This window comes from Bos indicus, chromosome 15 (assembly GCF_029378745.1).
Source record: "Bos indicus isolate NIAB-ARS_2022 breed Sahiwal x Tharparkar chromosome 15, NIAB-ARS_B.indTharparkar_mat_pri_1.0, whole genome shotgun sequence".
Classification (NCBI taxonomy): Eukaryota; Metazoa; Chordata; class Mammalia; order Artiodactyla; family Bovidae; genus Bos; species Bos indicus.
The window spans coordinates 51,378,665-51,398,966 of record NC_091774.1 but is presented as its reverse complement, the minus strand read 5'-3'; the positions used below and the strand labels follow the sequence as shown (position 1 = coordinate 51,398,966).

The 20,302-nt window shown below is 45.8% G+C and overlaps 1 protein-coding gene and 1 pseudogene across 1 annotated transcript; both read right to left on the bottom strand.

The window, feature by feature from the left end:
* Positions 1-565: 565 nt before the first annotated feature.
* LOC139187173 (RNA polymerase II subunit A C-terminal domain phosphatase SSU72 like protein 3-like) lies at positions 566-1,189 on the bottom strand. The gene is made up of 2 exons (XM_070803182.1): positions 1,166-1,189; positions 566-1,126 (listed from the first exon to the last, which is right to left on the bottom strand). Exons 1-2 carry the CDS (start codon positions 1,187-1,189, stop codon positions 566-568), a joined length of 585 nt encoding a protein of 194 aa, XP_070659283.1.
* A 16,668-nt stretch (positions 1,190-17,857) lies between these two features.
* Positions 17,858-20,064, bottom strand: LOC109569895 (FAS-associated factor 1 pseudogene; annotated as a pseudogene).
* Between the last annotated feature and the right edge of the window lie 238 nt (positions 20,065-20,302).

Here is a 20,302-nt window from a genome sequence, read left to right as displayed (position 1 = left end):
TAGGCATTCATCAAAGACAAACACTCTAAAAGCAAAAATATTTCTAATTCAATATAATTTCCATTCAATGTATTCCCATCCCACTTAAGAAAAAACAACCCGTCGTATTGATACACCACACCAAAAGGACAAAAGGAAATTAGTATCCATATAGATCAATATATAGACACTGTTCCTTTTTCTCAGAATATCCTTCAATGCATTGCTTGTCCTGGGCTCTGTGATCAGTCTTGATAGTCCATCCAGTAAAGAGAGTCCTCGAGATTAACCTCCTTGCAGAACCCTGTGAGCATTGAGTTCTTCCTTCCAGGTCCAGTTCCACACCATCGTTCCCCACATTGGAAGGGTTGGCATGTCTACCGGTGTTCCATGTTCCCCGTGCCATGTGATGCTGTCCTCCTCCACCTCCTTCACTGGGTGGGGTGTACCTGACAACAGATCATACAGAGATGGCCTTTAACAGAAACGGTTTTGAAGAAGCCTCTCCCAGAAAATACCCAGCAGCTCAAGAGTCCAGGCACGGGTTCTTACCAACAAAGGAGCTGAAACCAGCCAAGATGCTTCCTCAGTAGAAGCAGACCATGTGCAGAAAGCTCCTTCCTGTTTTCTCCTTCGCTGCCTGGAGCAGCTCAGCCAGATGACTTTGCGTGTCGTCTGCCTGCTGGAGACCCTGGCAGAGCTCACAGATGATCGAGGCTCCAAGGCTGGCTGCCTCCAGGGTGTCGTCTATGTCCACGTTGACGCCTGGCACAGGCTGCCAGGTCTCCTGATCCCTGGCACATAGGTCGGCCACCACCCGGTTATAGGCCCTCTGCCCACAGGTGAAGATGACGTCAAAGGGATCTGGGCACTCTTGAAACCTTTCTGGGCCAGGCTTGATTCTCTCATTTCTTTTCAGGATGTGTAAGACTCCATTCCTTTTGTAGTGCTTTTGGTCTTTAGAGGAGAGGTCGCTGTGCATCTTCTTGTAGGACGTGGAGAAGTCGTAGAGCACGGGTGGCTTGCGTGCCCCTCCTGGGAGCTTCACGTGGGATCCGGCTCCGAAAGACCTGACATGGAACCCGTTCTTGCTGAGGATGCGGTGGGCTTCCATGCTCCTGTTGACATTGCTCATGCAGACCACAGCCTCCATGCTCCTGTTGACACTGCTCATGCAGACCACAGCCACCCTGAGTGGGGAGGAGGGCATGGCGGCAGTCTCTTGGGACTCCAGCTGGACACGAGGACTTCAGGGTCTGAGGGGGACTCTGAAGGCCAGGGAGATGACTGGCTGGGTCCACTTTTGAAATGAGCATTTGAATCAGAGACGAGAGAAGGCCTTCATGTGGAGGCCTGGGCCCAAGGTGGGCAGAGACCTCTTTGGTGATTGGCTTAACTCTTGAGTGATTGGATTTAGATAATGGACCCAGTGGTGTGACTGGAACGACCCGGTGATCCAATCACCCAATTCAACTGCCAGGAGATGCCCATCCAGCTTCCTTGCCACCCCAGAGTCCTTTGCCAGGTACAGTTAACCCTGTATATGCCTGTGTATATGGGGCTAAGTTTGGTAATTCAATTACCTGAACGTCTGTTCTCCACCCTGGTCTGGATCCCTGGTGGGAGTATTTTGTAGTCTCCACTTCATCCTCTGGGCCACATTTGGAAGAGGCTACTATGCATATAAGACAATGTGTCCAGGGTACTTCCAAGCTTTTCATCATTCTCTCTACTGACCAGAGAACATGCATGTGAAAAGTGTGTTTGAAGTTTTCAAACTTACAGTAAATTCATTATATGTATAATTGCAAGAGTTGTTTCATATTTATTTCCTACAATTGATAATCTAGAATTGTAATTTTGTTAAATTATAGGGGAAGCACATAATTTTGCCCATAAAGAATAGCATGATTCACCAGTGTACAAAGCAACTGTTTGGAAAACATCCCTCCTGTTAGTGTTGCAGGAGTTTCAAAACATGCACATCCTCCATTTGATTTTCTTGAGTTCATGATGTTCCTTCAGGGACTGGAGCCACCTCCATGGCTTTCCCATGTTGTCAAGTACAGCTCTCTCTGAACACTCTATACTGAAATATAGAAATTTTAAATTCTGTTTCTTTTGTCAGTTTGGAGAGGTGACCTATCAAGGTTATAGACCTAAAAATTATGAACCGTACACCAAACAGTAAGGAGACACAGTCTTATCTCTTCAAAATCGTTCAGAAGAAGCATCCATTTAGAAACTCACAGTTTTTTTTTTTCTCTGTGCCTCTGTTAATTGTAGTGATTGTCACATTGAAGGAATCCTCAGTGAACACACTTTATCTTCTCCAAGTATGAGTCCCAAAGCCAGGACATTAACATTCACCCAGAATGTGGGATAAAGTAACTCTGGACCCCAGGCCACCAAATTGGAAAATCTTGGAGTGAAGCCCAGATATCTGGGATGTACAAAGCCCTTTAGATGATTGCAATGTACACCAAGGTTTGAGAGCAACTGACTCAAAGCAGGTGTTTCTGAGCCTCGATTGATACTTGGAAGCTCTGAGAATTTGTTCAAAACAGGGCATCAAGAATACAAGGGAAGCAGGACATTCAAAAGATAAAGATCTTGTCAAAGAAACTCCAGGCATAAATGAAAAGGTAGTCAGAAGCTACATACAGCATGAAATTTTATTAGAGTAGCGACTCAAACCTGAAGGCGTCTAAAAAACCTTGTAGAGCAAGATCTTGGGCTCAAAGTGAAGCAGAACAGGACCCTATGGTCTTTCCCCACTATGTCCTCTGCCTGCTTTTGTCTGTGAAAAATATTAGCTAAAGGATAAGCTTAATCAGTGAAGCGAGAGAATGCAGAAATAAAGGAGAACAGTCCATCTAACTAGACTAATAATAATAGTTGAATCATTAAATATCAAAACATCTACTACTGCTTCATTGACTATAGTACAGTAAAGCCTTTGACTGTGCAGATCACAAGAAACTGTGGAAAATTCTTAAAGAGATGGGAATGCCAGACACTGTTACTGCCTCCTGAGAAACCTGTATGCAGGTCAAGAAGCAACAGTTAGAACCAGACAGATGGGGAAACAATGGAAATAGTGAGAGCCTTTATTTTCTTGGGCTCCAAAATCATTGCAGATGGTGACTGCAGCTATGAAATTAAAAGATGCTTGCTCCTTGGGGAAAAAAAAAAAAAAACTGAAAAATTTAGCATATCAAAAAGCAGAGACATTACTTTGCCATCAAAGGTCTGTCTACACAAAGCTATGGTTTTTCCAGGAGTCATGTATGAATGTGAGAGTCGGACCATAAAGATGGCTGAGTGCTGAAGAATTGATTCTTTTGAACTGTGGTGTTGGAGAAGACTCTTGAGAGTCCCTTGGACTGCAAGGAGATGCAACCAGCCAATTCTGAAGGAAGTAAGTCCTGGATATTCATTGGAAGGAGTGATGCTAAAGCTGAAACTCCAATTCTTTGGGCTCCTGATGCCAAGAACTGACTCATTTGAAAAGACCCTGATGCTGGGAAAGACTGAAGGTGGGAGGAGATGGGGATGACAGAGGATGAGATGGTTGGATGGCATCACCAACTCAATGGACATGATTTTGAGTAAGCTCTGGGAGTTGGTGATGGACAAGGAAGTCCTGCACAAGGCATGTTGCACACCATGGGGTCCCAAAAAGTTGGATACAACTGTGCCACTGAACTAAACTGAACTGATATAAATTCCAGGGAGAAAAGCATTCTTTCCTCAAGAGAATTTTGTTCATGCTTAACATTCACTGTTCTGAGTATTATGCTCTTCTGAAAGTGCATCCTCACTATTGGGAAATGAATTATTCTTGGTTGTGATCAGCAGTAACACCAAGGCCTGTGTATCTTAAAGGAGAAAATAAAGGAGAGGGAGTTGGCATGATTGAATTAGGTTATTTGCTATGTCACCAAGTAGATGACTTTCTCTACACATTGTAGGCATATTGGAGTGAAGGGTGGACCTGGAGATGTATCAGTTAGTACAGTAATTCCTGAGGAAAAGAGTGGACCCAGGAGTAGGGTTGTGGCTCTGGACAGGTGGAGTAGATGTGGGATCAAGAGAGATGCTGAAGTGAAATAAGAGGACTTGCTGAAGAGGAGAGAGGGTAGTAATTTAGAAACACTCAATTTTCTTTCACCACAGGTGATTATGTGTATATATCTGCATGTGGCAGTGCTGGTGGTAGGAACGTGAGGGTTTCTTTCCTAGTAGATTCCTTGGGCTTTATCATTAGTCTTTCTGCTGCTGGTGGGTAGTCAGGGTCAGGATTGGTGACTGGAGGGGATAATCTGTTGAGGCTATCATTTCATGTGATGGGAACACCAAATTGAAGTAGGTTTTAAGGTAGTGTTGAATGTTCTTCTGAAGATAGAAATGTGTTATCCAGCTGATATTATTTTCACCAGAATACCCATTTTGAGGAAAATGTAATATGTTTCTGAGTTCCTTTTTGTTGAGACAGGCAAGGCAAATATGACAGAGGATTAAAATGCTGCAGGTGCTTAGATGGAGAGATTATAGTGATGAATTACAAAATATAAAGTGCATAAAATAGTTAACTACTAAGGACTTACTCTAGCACAAGGAACTCTCTGAAGGTCTCTAATGACCTATATGGGAAAAGAATCCTAAGAAAGTGGAGATATATTTAGTTTGTTGTACAGTAGAAGCTAATACAACATTGTATTCTTTTGCAGTGTAAAAGAAATTAAAAATAGAATTTGTTTACTTAAAAAATATAAAGTGTACTTGAATAAATTAAAAAGAATGGTACTGAATTAAAAAGGTTTTGGAACATGGTTTAAGAATCCTCTCTGTTGTTTAGTCGCTAAGTTGTTTATTACTCTTTTGCAACCCTGTGTAGTGTAGACGGCCAGGTTCCTCTCTCCATGGGACTTCCCAGGCAAGAATAGTGGAGTGGGTTGCCATTCCTTCTCCAGAGGATCGTCCCAATCCAGGTGTCAAACCCACATCTCCTGCAATGGCAGGTGGATCTTTTACTGCTGAGCCACCAGGGAAGCCCTATAGGTTATAAAAATATAAAAAAGATTGGAAAGTTCGAACTTTAATGGTGGTGAATTTATTGTTTATATTTTGATGGTGTCTATTGTAGAGTTAGAAAAAAGCAATTGAGGGACTTCCCTGGTTGTCCAGTGGATGAAACTTCACCTTCCATTGTAGGGGGTACAGGTTTCAGCCCTGCTTAAAGAGCTAAGATCCCACATCCCTCAAATCCAAAGAAGAAGAAGAAGAAAAAAAAAAAAAGCAGTATTGAAACAAATTCAGTAGACTTAAAAAAAATGTTCCACATCCAAAAAAATCTTAAAAAAATGTAGTTGAGGAAGACATCAAGCCCTGAACATTGTGGACACTGAGTGGGAAATGTGTTGGTTGCTGAAGTTGCTAAGAATGAGAATAGTATGTGAGTAAAACCTGATGCGAAGAACTGACTCATTTGAAAAGACCCTGATTCTGGGAAAGATTGAGGGCAGGGGGAGAAGGGGATGACAGAGGATGAGATGGTTGGATGGCATCACCAACTCAATGGACATGAGTTTGAGTAGATTCCGGAAGTTGGTGATGGATAGGGAGGCCAGGCGTGCTGCAGTCCATGGGGTCGCAAAGAGTCGAATATGACTTGACTTAACTTAAAAGGTTGCTTGGACCCACATTTCCTCTCAAACCCTGCAGCACCTGGGGCTTTCTTGCCTGGAAAATAGGAGACAGATTAGAGGAGGTGATCAGAACTCAGAGATCATTTACATGGAGCTGTGGATGTTACCTATAGAATTTAGCCAGGACTGAGAGCTGCTGGTCGGAGAAGGCAATGGCACCCCACTCCAGTATTCTTGCCTGGAAAATCCCATGGATGGAGGAGCCTGGTAGGCTGCAGTCCATGGGATCTTGAAGAGTCGGACATGACTGAGCGACTTCACTTTCACTTTTCACTTTGATGCACTGGAGAAGGAAATGGCAATCCACTCCAGTATTCTTGCCTGGAGAATCCCAGGGATAGGGGAGCCTGGTGGGCTGCCGTCTATGGGGTTTCACAGAGTCGGACACGACTGAAGCGACTTAGCAGCAGCAGCAGAGAGCTGTTGGTGGCATTTCGAAGGCATTTTCAGGTCTCACTTGGGGTGTGTGGGTTCCCAGGATGCTGAGTTCTGATCTCCATCATTGGACGTTCCTTTTACCAGTATCTTAGGATGCTTCTGGTCCGAGGTCAGGGGCAGCGGCCGGGAGGAGCTACCCCACGTCTATGGTCTGGGGCGGTGGCAGAGAGTGCCAGGCTGTGACAGCACAGGAGCAGTAGAGAGGAGCTACCCTACACCCGAGGCCAGGGGGAGCGGCTGGAAAGAGCAACCCCATGCCTGAGGCCAGGGGTGGCAGCCAAGAGGAGCAACCCCACGTCCAAGGAGCGCTGGCTGCACGGGCGCAGGAAGGCCTAGAGGAGCTATTCCATGTTCAAGGTCAGGAGGGGTGGTGCTGAGGAGATACCCCTCGTCCAAGGTAAGGAGCAGTAGCTGCGCTTTGTTGGAGCAGCTGTGAAGAGATACCCCACGTCCAAGGTAAGAGAAACCCAAGTAAGATGGTAGGTGTTGAAAGAGGGCATCAGAGGGCAGACACATTGAAACCATAATCACAGAAAACTAGTGAATCTAATCACACTAGGACTACAGCCTGGTCTAACTCAATGAAACTAAGCCATGCCCCTGGGGCCACCCAAGACAGGAGGGTCATGGTGGAGAGGTCTGACAGAATGTGGTCCACTGGAGAAGGAAATGGCAAGCCACTTCAGTATTCTTGCCTTGAGAACCCCATGAACAGTATGAAAAGGCAAAATGATAGGATACTGAAAGAGGAACTCCCCAGATCAGTAGGTGCCCAATATGCTCCTGGAGATCAGTGGAGAAGTAACTCCAGAAAGAATGAAAGGATGGAGCCAAAGCAAAAACAATACCCAGTTGTGGATGTAACTGGTGATAGAAACAGGGTCCGATGCTGTAAAGAGCAATATTGCATAGGAACCTGGAATGTTAGGTCCATGAATCAAGGCAAATTGAAAGTGGTCAAACAGGAGATGGCAAGAGTGAATGTCGACATTCTAGAAATCAGCGAACTCAAATGGACTGGAATGGGTGAATTTAACTCAGATGACCATTATATCTACTACTGCGGGCAGGAATCCCTTAGAAGAAATAGAGTAGCCATCATGGTCAACAAAAGAGTCTGAAATGCAGTACTCGGATGCAACCTCAAAATGCTGTGATGCTGTGAATGTGATGCACTCAATATGCCAGCAAATTTGGAAAACTCAGCAGTGGCCACAGGACTGGAAAAGGTCCGTTTTCATTTCAATCCCCAAGAAAGCAATGCCAAAGAATACTCAAACTACCGCACAATTGCACTCATGTCACACGCTAGTAAAGTAATGCTCAAAATTCTCCAAGCCAGGCTTCAGCAATACATGAACCGTGAACTTCCAGATGTTCAAGCTGGTTTTAGAAAAGGCAGAGGAACCAGAGATCAAATTGCCAACATCCGCTGGATCATCGAAAAAGCAAGAGAATTCCAGAAAAACATATACTTCTGCTTTATTGACTATGCCAAAGCCTTTGACTGTGTGGATCACAATCAACTGTGGAAAATTCTGAAAGAGATGGGAATACCAGACCACCTGCCCTGCCTCTTGAGAAACCTGTATGCAGGTCAGGGAGCAACAGTTAGAACTGGACATGGAACAACAGAAGGGTTCCAAATAGGAAAAGGAGTACATCAAGGCTGTATATTGTCACCCTGCTTATTTAACTTATATGCAGAGTACATCATGAGAAACGCTGGGCTGGAAGAAACACAAGCTGGAATCAAGACTGCTGGGAGAAATATCAATAACCTCAGATATGCATATGACACCACCCTTATGGCAGAAAGTGAAGAGGAGCTGAAAAGCCTCTTGATGAAAGTGAAAGAGGAGAGTGAACATGTTGGCTTAAAGCTCAACATTCAGCAAATGAAGGTCATGGCATCTGGTCCCATCACTTCTTGGAAAATAGATGGGGAAACAGTGGAAACATTGTCAGACTTTATATTTTTGGGCTCCAAAATCACTGCAGATGGTGACTGCAGCCATGGAATTAAAAGATGCTTACTCCTTGGAAGAAAAGTTATGACCAACCTAGATAGCATATTCAAAAGCAGAGACATTGCTTTGCTAACAAAGGTCCGTTTAGTCAAGGCTATGGTTTTTCCTGTGGTTATGTATGGATGCGAGAGTTGGACTGTGAAGAAAGCTGAGCACTGAAGAATTGATGCTTTTGAACTGTGGTGTTGGAGAAGACTCCTGGGAGTTCCTTGGACTGCAAGGAGATCCACCCAGTCCATTCTAAAGGAAATCAGTCCTGGGTGTTCTTTGGAAGGAATGATGCTAAAGCTGAAACTCCAGTACTTTGGTAACCTCATGCGAAGAGTTGACTTATTGGAAAAGATTCTGATGCTGGGAGGGATTGGGGGCAGGAGGAGAAGGGGACGACAGAGGATGAGATGGCTGGATGGCGTCACTGACTCGATGGATGTGAGTCTGGGTGAACTCCGGGAGTTGGTGATGGACAGGGAGGCCTGGCGTGCTGCGATTCATGGGGTCGCAAAGAGTCGGACACAACTGAGCGACTGAACTGAACTGAACTGAATATCCTATTGTATATATGTACAATCACATCTTTATCCATTCCTTTGTTGAGGGACATTTAGGTTGCTTCCACATGTTGGCCATTGTAAAGTGCTGCATCCAATACATACATTGGAATGCATGCATCTTTTTGATTTATGGTTTTCTCTGGATATATGCCCAGAAGTGGGATTGCAGGACCAGGTGTGTGTACGTGCTAAGTTGCTTCAGGCGTGTCTGACTCTTTTCGACCACATGGACTGTAGCTACCCAGGCTCCTCTCCATGAAGTTCTCCAGGCAAGAATACTGGAGTGGGTTGCATGCCCTCCTCCAGAGGATCTTCCTGACCCAGAGTCTTCCATGATTCCTTCATTGCAGGCAGATTCTTTACTGTCTGAGCCACCAGGGAAGACCTGCAGGATCATATGGTATTTCTATTTTTAGTTTTTTAAGGAAACTCCACACTGTTCTTCATAGTGGCTGTACAATTTTACATTTCCACCAACAGTGTAGGCGGGCTCCCTTTTCTCCATGCTCTCTCCAGCATTTATTGTTTGTAGACGTTTTGGTGATGGCCATTCTGACTGGTGTGATACCTCATTGTGGTTTGATTTGCATCTGTATGATCAGTAGTGATGTCTCCCATCTTTCCATGCACCGTTAAGTCTTTTAACAATCACTGATAGATAAGGGTGGGGACAGCAGGGTGAGGAACTCTGTTCTGAGTGTCTGGTCTGTCCACTGTGGGGACAGAGTGGCAAAACCTGGCAGGTCCTCAGCTGTAGTAAAGGGGTTGTGAGTGCCAAGTCCAGCCCCCTGGGGTTCCCACAGGCTCTGGCATCTCCTCTCCTGGGCAGGGCCATCTGTTTGGCAAAGCACACCCCAGTTGCCTGGGTTCCCTGCTTGCTGTCCCTGGCACAAACCCCAGGCTGCAGTCCTGGGAGCCTAGTCCTGCTGGGAGCTGGTGCCTCCTGGAGGCCGTGGGCCATTTCTTCCTCTGCCCTCTGCAGGTGGAGCAGTTGGCAGGCTGAGTCCCTGCTTCTCTTGGCCAGTTCCTGCCACAGCTAATATCTTCCCTGTGGCCCACTCCTGGCAATGAGTCCTCTGGGGCAGAGCTGCACCTGGGATATCTTTATGAGGGAAGCCTGCTTCCATCACTGGTACTGGACCCATTTTTCTGGAATCTTTCCTGGGTGGTCCCATTCCCTGTAGTATTTCCCTGGGGGCCTCCAGAGCACCTCTCTTGCTAGTCCGTCACCTGGTCACTTTCCTGGATTTTTCCCCTTAAACTCTCCTGGTGTTGGCAGGGTGCTTTAACTGTTCACAAAGCATTTTCTTTATTTTTTTTTTTTTAACTTTTATTTATCTATATCTTTGACATATAGGATGTTCCTCACTTCATGTGGGATCTTGTGTAGTAGGCCGTGGGCTCTCTGGTTGTTTCGTGTAGGCTCCAGAGAACATAGGCTTCGGTAGTTGCCACGCTTGGGTTTAGTTGCCCCACGCCATGTGGGATCTTAGATCCTAGACCAGAGATTGAACCCAAGTCCCCTGCCGTGCAAGGTGGATTCTTAACCACTGGGCCACCAGGGATCAGATTAGATCAGATCAGTTACTCAGTCGTGTCCGACTCTTTGCGACCCCATGAATTGCAGCACGCCAGGCCTCCCTGTCCATCACCAACTCCCGGAGTTCACTGAGACTCATGTCCATCGAGTCAGTGACGCCATCCAGCCATCTCATCCTCTGTCTTCCCCTTGTCCTTTTGCCCCCAATCCCTCCCAGCATCAGAGTCTTTTCCAATGAGTCAACTCTTCGCATGAGGTGGCCAAAGTACTGGAGTTTCAGCTTTAGCATCATTCCTTCCAAAGGACACCCAGGACTGATCTCCTTTAGAATGGACTGGTTGGATCTCCTTGCAGTCCAAGGGACTCTCAAGAGTCTTCTCCAACACCATAGTTCAAAAGCATCAATTCTTCGGCGCTCAGCCTTCTTCACAGTCCAACTCTCACATCCATACATGACCACAGGAAAAACCATAGCCTTGACTAGACGAAACTTTGTTGGCAAAGTAATGTCTCTGCTTTTGAATATGCTATCTAGGTTGGTCATAACTTTTCTTTCAAGGAGCAAGCGTCTTTTAATTTCATGGCTGCAGTCACCATCTGCAGTGATTTTGGAGTCCCCCCAAATAAAGTCTGTTACTGTTTCCACTCTTTCCCCATCTATTTACCCTGGAGTGATGGGCCTGGATGCCATGATCTTTGTTTTCTGAATATTGAGTTTTAAGCCAACTTTTTCACTCTCCTCTTTCACTTTCATCAAGAGGTGCTTTAGTTCTTCGCTTTCTGCCATAAGGGTGGTGTCGTCTGTATATCTGAGGTTATTGATATTTCTTCCAGCAATATTCATTATGGCTTGTGCTTCATACAGCCTGGCATTTCACATGATGTATTCTGCATATAAATTAAATAAGCACTCTGACAGTACACAGCCTGGACGTACTCCTTTCCTGATTTGGAACCAGTCTGCTGTTCCATGTCCAGTTCTAACTATATACAGATTTCTTGACCTGCATAAAGATTTCTCAGGAGGCAGGTAAGGTGGCCTGATATTCCCATCTCTTGAGGAATTTTCCACAGTTTTTTGTGCTCCACACAGTCAAAGGCTTTGGCATAGTGAATAAAGCAGAAATAGATGTTTTTCTGGAACTCTCTCGTTTTTTCGATGATCCAATGAATGTTGGCCATTTGATCTCTGGTTCCTCTGCCTTTTCTAAATCCAGCTTGAACTTCTGGAAGTTCGTGGTTCACATAGTGTTGAAGGCTGGTTTGGAGAATTTTGGACATTATATTGCTAGCATGTGAGATGAATGCAATTGTGTGGTAGTTTGAGCATTCTTTAGCATTGCCTTTCTTTGGATTGGAATGAATACGGACCTTTTCCAGTCCTGTGGCCACTGCTCAGTTTTCCAAATTTGCTGGCATATTGAGTGCAGCACTTTCACAGCATCATCTTTCAGGATTTGAAACAGCTCAACTGGAATTCCATCACCTCCACTAGCTTTGTTCATAGTGATGCTTCCTAAGGCCCACTTGACTTCACATTCCAGGATGTCTGGCTCTAGGTTGAGTGTTCATACCTTCGTGATTATCTGGGTCATGAAGATCTTTTTGTATAGTTTTTCTGTGTATTCTTGCCACCTCTTTTTAATATCTTCTGCTTCTGTTAGGTCCATACCGTTTCTGTCCTTCATTGTGCCCATCTTTGCATGAAATGTCCCCTTAATATCTCTAATTTTCTTGAAGAGATCTGTAGTCGTTCCCATTCTATTTATTCCCTCTATTTCTTTGCACTGATTTGTGAGGAAGGCTTTCTTATCTCTCCTTGCTATTCTTTGGAACTCTTCATTCAAATGGGTATGTCTTTCCTTTTCTTCTTTGCCTTTTCACTTCTCAGATGCTCAGAAGCCCCTCAAAAAGGAAGTGATGCTCTAATATCAAAGGCCCAGGTTTCCTGACTGATTTGTTCTGACTCTGCCTTTAGGCCCTCGGCCAGGGCTTCATGGGAGCCTGTGTCCTGAGGGTCTTGATGGGGCACATGTGTGGCTGTCTATTAAGGGTGTCCATGGGGCCTCTTCTTCTGGGGAAGGCACCCGAGGGGTGAGAAGAAGCTGCAGCTGCTGTGGGGCCCACTGGGCGGCTCTGAAACTGACAGGGAAGTTCTCTTACAAGAGCAGCAGCTTGGCGGTTGATCTATAGGGGCCGTGAGAAAGCGCAGTCAGGCTGGTCTCCTGGATCTTAGGCCTCATGGGACGTTCGGGGCTGAGAGTGGCTGGGAAGCTGCCGGATGGGGGGGCACTCATAGACACAGAGGTGAAGGTGGTGCCGGGGTGGGCTAGCTGACCCGTCAGTTGGTTCTGCACCACATCCTCAGGGCCAAAATTTGGGGAAATGCTGTTTCCCCAAACTGAAGGAGGCAAACTGAAGTTTGCAGGATTTGGTGAACTAGCTAATCCTTCTTGGGTGGTTTGTATCAGACTCTGTGATGATTCAGTGATGACCTTGGCTCCCTGACCTGACCTGCCCATCCTTCAGTGGGTCTGCCTGGCCCCAGGGCTGATGGGGGCTTTGTGGTATGGGGGTTCTTCCTCTGGTGTGCCCTGTGCATTTGGGCCATCCTCTACCAGGCCTCCCACAGTGGGACTGAATTCCATCAGGCTGCCCTGGTGGCTCAGAAGGTAAAGAATCTGCCTGCAATTCAGGAGACCTGGGTTCAATTCTTGGGCTGGGAAGATGCCCTGGAGAAGGGAATGGCTAGCCATTCCAGTATTCTTCCCTGGAGGATCCCATGGACAGAGGAGCTTGGTGGGCTACAGTCCATGGGGTCAAAAAGAGTTGGACATGACTGAGTGACTAACACTAACACTTCTACCAGGCCTTCCACGGTGGGACTGGTTCCAGCAGATCAATTTGTGGACTCCAGGGCTTACTTCCTCCCATCCACCCTGCTCCACTGCTGCATCAGGACCTGAGAAGAACTTCTCCTCCACCAGAAGAGGAGAGTGGTGTCTTTGTGGCCTGAGGTTAGTTGCTTAGAGGCCAATGGGTGTGGCCGAGGCAGGTGCTGCTGTCCAGGCTCAGAGGAAGATGCCAAAGTCCAGAGGACCCTTATGAAGGTGGTGGGGGGCAGTATGGAATTGACAACTCAGGGAGGGAGCTGGGACCCTAAGGATGCAACTGTTTACTGGGAGCGGCTTCCTTTCCTTGGGGGTGGTGGGTCCAAGGGGGACCCTTGGTGCTCTCCTTGGGCAGAACTCAAGCCCCAGTCCTCACTGAGGTCACCCTGAAAAGCCACAATCCAGGTTCAGTCCTGCAGCTGCTGCAAGAAGCTCTCAGCTCCTACTCATCCTGTTCCCCTCATCTCTACCTCCCCCTCCCCCTACCAGTGTAGGTGTGTGTGTTTGTGCTTGCTCAGGTTTGGGGTGGGTCCCTATCCCATTACTATGGGAGCCACGAGGCAGTTTGGTTCACGCTGGTTTACACTGAAACCCCAAACCTTTAGCAAATGGTTAGATCTTTAAGTAAGACTTGTTTGGCGGGTGAGTGAGATGACAGGGAGGTTTGGGACCCACCTGGGGATGAGGCCACCCTGCAGTGGTCCTGGCGCAGTGGAATCTTGGCTGATTCTGGCTCTAAGTTCTCACTTACACGAAGGTGAAACCTGGGGAAAGCTGATGATTCCTCTGACACCAGCTATGTGCCTATTGACACTGTGATTGTGTGTGTGTTAGTCACTCAGTTGTGTCTGACTCTTTGTGATGTCATGGACTGTAGCCCACTAGGCTCCTCTGTCCATGGGATTCTCCAGGCCAGAATAGTGGAGTGGGTGGCCATGCCCTTCTCCAGTGGATCTTCCCGACTCAGGGATCGAACCCGGGTCTCCTACATTGCCGGCAGACTCTTCAGAATCTGAGCCACCAGGGAAGCCCATTGGAACTACAAAGAGGAATATGATTAAAACTCTCTGCCTCCCATAGTCCTGAAGTCTGTGCATTGCCCTGGCCTGTGTTCCTAAACAGAGGAGCAAAAAGTCCCATCCCAGGTCCATGATTCAGGGGCTCCTAGAAGTGTGTGAGTTTGTGGGGTAGGAGATTTGCTGCTTATACAAACATCTGGACGAGCTGTGGTCCCACCTTGTCACCCTTCCCCCCACTTCTAGGCAGGCACTGCAGAGTTGAGTGGGTTGGTGGTGCTGGCCAGCGGTCAGCGTCTGTGCTGTGAGCATGGGGCAGGTGTTAAAGAAGGAGATGGATGTGATCAGCTGCCCCAGAGTTGGGGGTCCTTCGGGTTTACCAGAGCTATCTGGTGATCAAAAACCCTCCCTGCTGTGTGTTTTGTTTCCTGAGATCATACTCTTCTTTTTCCTTATGCATTGTATTTATTATTATTATTTGCCCATGCTGGGTCTTAGCTGCAGCACTCAGGATCTTTGTGGTCATGTGCAGGATTTTTAATTGCGGCATGTGAGATCCAGTTCCCCGAGCAGGAATTGAACCCAGGAGCCCTGCATTGGGAGTGTGGAGTCTTAACCACTGGACCACCAAGGAAGTCCATATCCTCTGATTTTTCCTTCCAGTGTTGATACCCACAGTCTGAATCCAGGGCTGCTCCCACCACTGCCAGCCTGGAGACAGAGAAGGCAGGGGCTCCCCTCCCAGTAGCTCCACAGGCATTCCTTTGTCTTCCAAGAGTGGGAAAGTGAGATGGAGGAGGACTGTTGTTTTTGAAATGTCACAGTTAATTACATATGGTCTGTGCCCCTTCTAAGGGATTTCTGGAAGCCTTCTGCTTCCCCACATCTGCCCAGTTCTTACCCCTGAGTTTGAGGTCCTCCAGGTGGACTCCTGTGTCCCTGTGTCATGGCCCCATCCTTCTCTGAGCACTTCCCTGCTTTAAGGCATAGCAAGCTATTCCAGGGTCATCTTGTACTTTCTCTGCCCAAGCTCTGTAAAAAGGTACTTTTCTAAGAAATGCTGTTGCTTGTTAGTAGAAAATGAATGTTTACATATGTGTGTATGTGATGTATTAATATATATAAACTCTATATATTCTGGAGAAGGAAATGGCAACCCACTCCAGTATTCTTGCTTGGAAAATTCCATGGATGGAGGAGCCTGGTAGGCTATAGTCCATGGGGTTGCAAAGAGTCACACACGACTGAGCGACTTCACTCTCTCTCTCTATCTATATACACAAATATATAGTTAAATATACACATACAAACACAGTTACCCACATTGATCAATCATCTTATCTGTTTTTCTGTGTATCTTCTCTCTATCCATCTTAACAAGGAGGAGTCCATACCTCCAGGTCCACTCAACCAATATTCGTTTTAACGTCCTAGCACTTAATGTCTTTTCTTTCTCTAACAGTGAAGAATCAGACTCCAGTTATCTACAATATATTTCCATGTTTGCTTAATCCTAGAATATACAGGATGTAGTTTCAGACTTGCTAACTCATTGTGCTGTTGAAACAAAATCTACTATCTAGAACCCAGTATTTGTTAGAACCTGGAGGTTTCAAGGCAAAATATTGGTTCAAAACTTACTTTTTCGTCCCTTTCATTGTAAATAAAGTTAGGTTCACTTGCCCCCATTTGTAGTCTACATTAGGGTTTCTCCATTTTCTCCTTGATTTTTGTTCATTAAAAATTAGAGTATGTGAAACATTTGCATGAACTCTAAGAACATAAAACCACAAACTCTACTAAGTGTCACCCCTCCACGTTTCCTACCCTGTTGTTACCGTCTTATTCTTCTCACCCATTTCTACCCACTCCCTGGATAAGATCAATCTCAGTAGTTTCTGGGTTACCTCCCTAAGTTTTTATTGGTATACTTGTGCAGATTGCAAATATATTTTTTTCTCCCTTCTATCTTTTATAAAAAGTGAACACACCATAAATATTCTTTCTTGCTTTTTTAATTTTGAAGCTTCAATATATTTTTCTACTTCTGTATGTTTTTCAAAACCAAGCATACTTTCATATATTATTCTTTAAAAACTTATTCGTGTATTTATTCATTTTTTGGCTGTGCTGGGTCTTTGTTGCTGTGGGTGGGCTCTCTCTAGTTGCAGTGAGCAGGGGCTGCTTTCTAGTTGCAGTACATCTGGGTTTCTCATTGAGGTGGCTTCTTCTGCTGTGGTGCATGGGCTTAGCTGCCCCTAGGCATGCAGAATCTTCCCAGACCAGGGATTGAACCTGTGTCCCCTGGCAGGTGGATTCTTAATCACTGGACCACCAGGGAAGCCCCACGTATCAATTTTATAGTGGCCAGTGAATATACAACATGAAATAGAAAAGAGCTAGGAGGCCTGCTACCTAGTACTTATTCAAGAAATTTAATTTTATGAATGTGTAAATCAATATCTATGAGTACTGAACCAGAAATCTTTCATGTACCATTTCAGATCCTCCTGGCTCATCCACTTCTTTTTCCACCTTCTTTTACAGTGGCTGCTGGGGCCAGCAGCTCTGTCCAGCTTCACACAGCCTGGTAGCACCTCTCCAGCCTGTGCTGTGAGCCTCTGGGCTCCACCTGGGGGCCTCCCTGTTAAGGCTGTTGCTGGACTGCCCTTACAGTTCAATTAGGTTCAGTCACTCAGTAGTGTCTGGCTCTTTGTGACCCTATGGACTGTAGCACGCTAGGCCTCCCTGTCCATCACCAACTTCTGAAGTTTACTAAAATTCATGTCCATTGAGTTGGTGATGCCATCCAACCATCTCATCCTCTGTCATCCCTTTCTCCTCCTGCCCTCAATCTTTCCCAGCATCAGGGTTTTTTCCAATGAGTCAGTTCTTCACATCAGGTGGCCAAAGTATTGGACTTTCAGTTTCAGCATCAGTCCTTCCAGTGAATATTCAGGACTGATTTCCTTTAGGATGGACTGGTTGGATCTCCTTGCAGTCCAAGGGACTCTCAAGAGTCTTCTCCAACACCACAGTTCAAAAGCATCAATTCTTAAGCACTCAGCTTTCTTTATGGTCCAACTCTCATAACCATACATGACTACTGGAAAAACCATAGCTTTGACTAGATGGACCTTTGTTGGCAAAGCAATGTCTCTGCCTTTTAATATGCTGTCTGTGTTGGTGATAACTTTTCTTACAAGGAATAAGCATCTTTTAATTTCATGGCTTCAGTCACCATCTGCAGTGATTTTGGAGCCTAAAGAAATAAAGTCTGTCACTGTTTCCACTATTTCCCCATCTATTTGCAACGAAGTGATGGGACCAGATGCCATGATCCTAGTTTTCTTAATGTTGAGTTTTAAGCCAACTTTTTCACTCTCCTCTTTCACTTTCCTCAAGAGGCTCTTTAGTTCTTCTTCACTTTCTGCCATAAGGATGGTGCCATCTGCATATCTGAGTTTATGCAAGGACTGCCCTTGGTGCTTGTATATAAACAACCTGCGATGCAAAACATTCATGCCCCTCTGAGCAGTGAGGGATGAAGCCTGTGAGTGCACTCTTCACTGTTTCACTGTGGATGGTCTGGAGATGCAATTTAGAAGGATTATGTAACACTCAACCCTTGCTTATTCTCACAGCTACAACTGCCTCCCTGCTCTCTCTCTCTTTTTAAAAGTCTTTATTATTTATTTATTTTTTAATTTTAAGTAGCTATGTTTATTATTACTTTTTTCCAGCAATCTTGCAAGAGGCAGAAGTGTGACATTGAGTTGAGTGAGATGAGCGTGTAAATGGGTTGATGAGGAGCCCTCCTCTTGATGCAGGCCTCTGGCTTGTCAAGGAATGGCTGGTTCCACCGCTGAGCCATGTTCACTCTTTTGCTTCAAGGAAAAGGGTTTTTTGAGGGAACAACTTTACCTCCAATAATGACTTATTTGGGTCCAGCTGGGTTACATCTCTCCTAGGAAAGGTACTCAGTAACTTGAATTCATCCCATGGAAATCCTTTGGAAGCTACGAAATCAAAGACGATCTGGAGCTTATTGCTGGCTAGGAAACGCCGCTCGAGGAACTCGCCACTTGGGGTCCGGATCCGCAGTTTGCTCACAGGCTCAGCATTTTCTTCCTTTGGCTCAGGAGGCAAGGCCTGCTCTAAGGAGAGCCTGATGGCCTCACGTTCTTCTTCTTGTTCTTTTCGAATCTGTTCCAAACAAAACTGTTCTGCCATTTCTCTCTCATGAGCTTCCCTCTGCTCTGTCAGCCTCAAGTGAAAGGCGATAGGCCTCATCTTGTTCTCTCTTCACATTTTCTCTGGCTTCTCGTTCATCCTCATCCTTTATATCTTCCTGTTGTTGGGTTGTGAAGATCTCCATTGCAGCCATGAGTCTCATCATTAACTCATCCACTGTTGTGTTACCTTGTATCACATTTAACACTTCATTAGATGATCGCTTTCCCATAATAATCAGAAAAAGTGGAAACTGATCTGTTTTTTGAGTCCGAATGGTTTGGGCAACAACACTGCCAAAGTGTCTATTGCACATTGTCAGAAATCTTGCTCTGTTGGCATCCTTTGTCAGATCCCAAGCCCAGGTTATAAAATTTTGACTCAGATAAGAGACAATAGATTCAGCACAAAGCATTTGTGAGCAGAACATGTTGGTTAATACACTTTCATCACGGTGGAGGTAGATAGCAAGAAGCTTTCTATCTCGGGCTTTCACATAGAAGGCCTCTTGAAAAGCTGCTTCTAATGAGCCAATAAAAAATACAGGATGGCAGTCACCATATCTTGAAGAAAACTCTGCTGTAAATTGTAATAAGGCATCTCCTTCATTTCCTGCGTTTTCTGGCATCATTGGAGATTTTCTCAGGGCAGATGATGCCATGTCGAATACTTCTCCATCATCCACCCCAAATTCGGAAGCATCTTCAAAGTCATCTCCATCACTATCACTAACCATATGAACATCGGTGCTTTGCTCTTCAGATTGCTCCCGGGTCTGTGCAGGTGAAGATCTTCTTCCCACTGTAAGTCGATGGCAGGGATAAGAGAGCCCTGATTCAGCAAGACACATGGAGTCATCTGTGGCAGAAGTTGGCCAGCCCTCCCATAACTGATGGCGAACAGGGATACCGTGAGGTCATACACATTTCTCTTTACCTCTTGAATGGTACTGCTTCCAGAGAAGTTCAGGTTGTACTCCCGCTGGACTTCTCGGTGGGTGATGATCAGCATGAAGTTTTGATTTAATGACTCCTGCAGGGCACCAGCATGACTAGATGATGAAGGTGGTGGCAAATCTGGGGTAAGGACATAAAGACTGTTGTTTTTTGGCAAGTGTAGTGATTTTAAGACGGTACTGTCTTCCACGTCTCCAGTCTTCAGCCTTTTAAAAGCATTTTAGACATAGGTATCTGAAGTTCACTTTCTAAAATCTGTTTAATTTCTCCAACAGTACAGCTGTCTTCCAGTACCACACCAACATTTCTGTCTCTGTACTCAACCCTGAAGTCCAGCATCCGCGGTTGCCTTTCTACAATTTGCCTAGATGGCATTACAGGTCGAAATGCTGAAGAGGAAGAGGGAGCAGGAGCTGGAGCTGGGTGACTTGCTGGATCAAATGCAGGTCCTGATATAGTCTCACCTCCATAGTCACTTTGCAGAATGCCATTTTCCTGGGGTATTACACCATTAATAGCTGCCACTAAGTCCCGATTATTTTGTTCAAGCAGTGTAATAGCTTCATCAATGTTTCAATGCCAATACATGTCTGAAAATCCGCCAGGATCATCTCCCGGTCCATGTTGGACGTCATGGCGGCCGCCGAGTTCCGCGGCTCCGGGAGCGAAGCGCGCACCTGGGAGGGAGACTGCGCCTCCTGCGGCCGTCGCCGCTGCCGCCGCCGGGCGCTGAAGGGCTGGCGGGCGAGCTGGCGGGCGGGCCGGCGGGCCCTAGAAGTCTTTACTGATTTTGTTACAACATTGTTTATATTTTATGTTTTGTTTTTTGGCCAGGAGGTAAATGGGATCTTAGCTTCTTGACCAGGGATCAAACCTGTGTTCCCTGTATTGGAAGGGGAGGTCTTAACCACTGGACCACCAGGGAAGTCCCCTCCCTGTTGATATTTGAATAATTCA

Excerpts from the sequence above, each read along its gene's own strand:
- LOC139187173 (XM_070803182.1), bottom strand. The coding sequence starts at position 1,189 with ATGCCCTCCTCCCCACTCAGGGTG. Across the intron at positions 1,127-1,165 it reads CCTCCTCCCCACTCAGGGTG|GCTGTGGTCTGCATGAGCAA; the intron begins GCTGTGGTCTGC and ends AGGAGCATGGAG.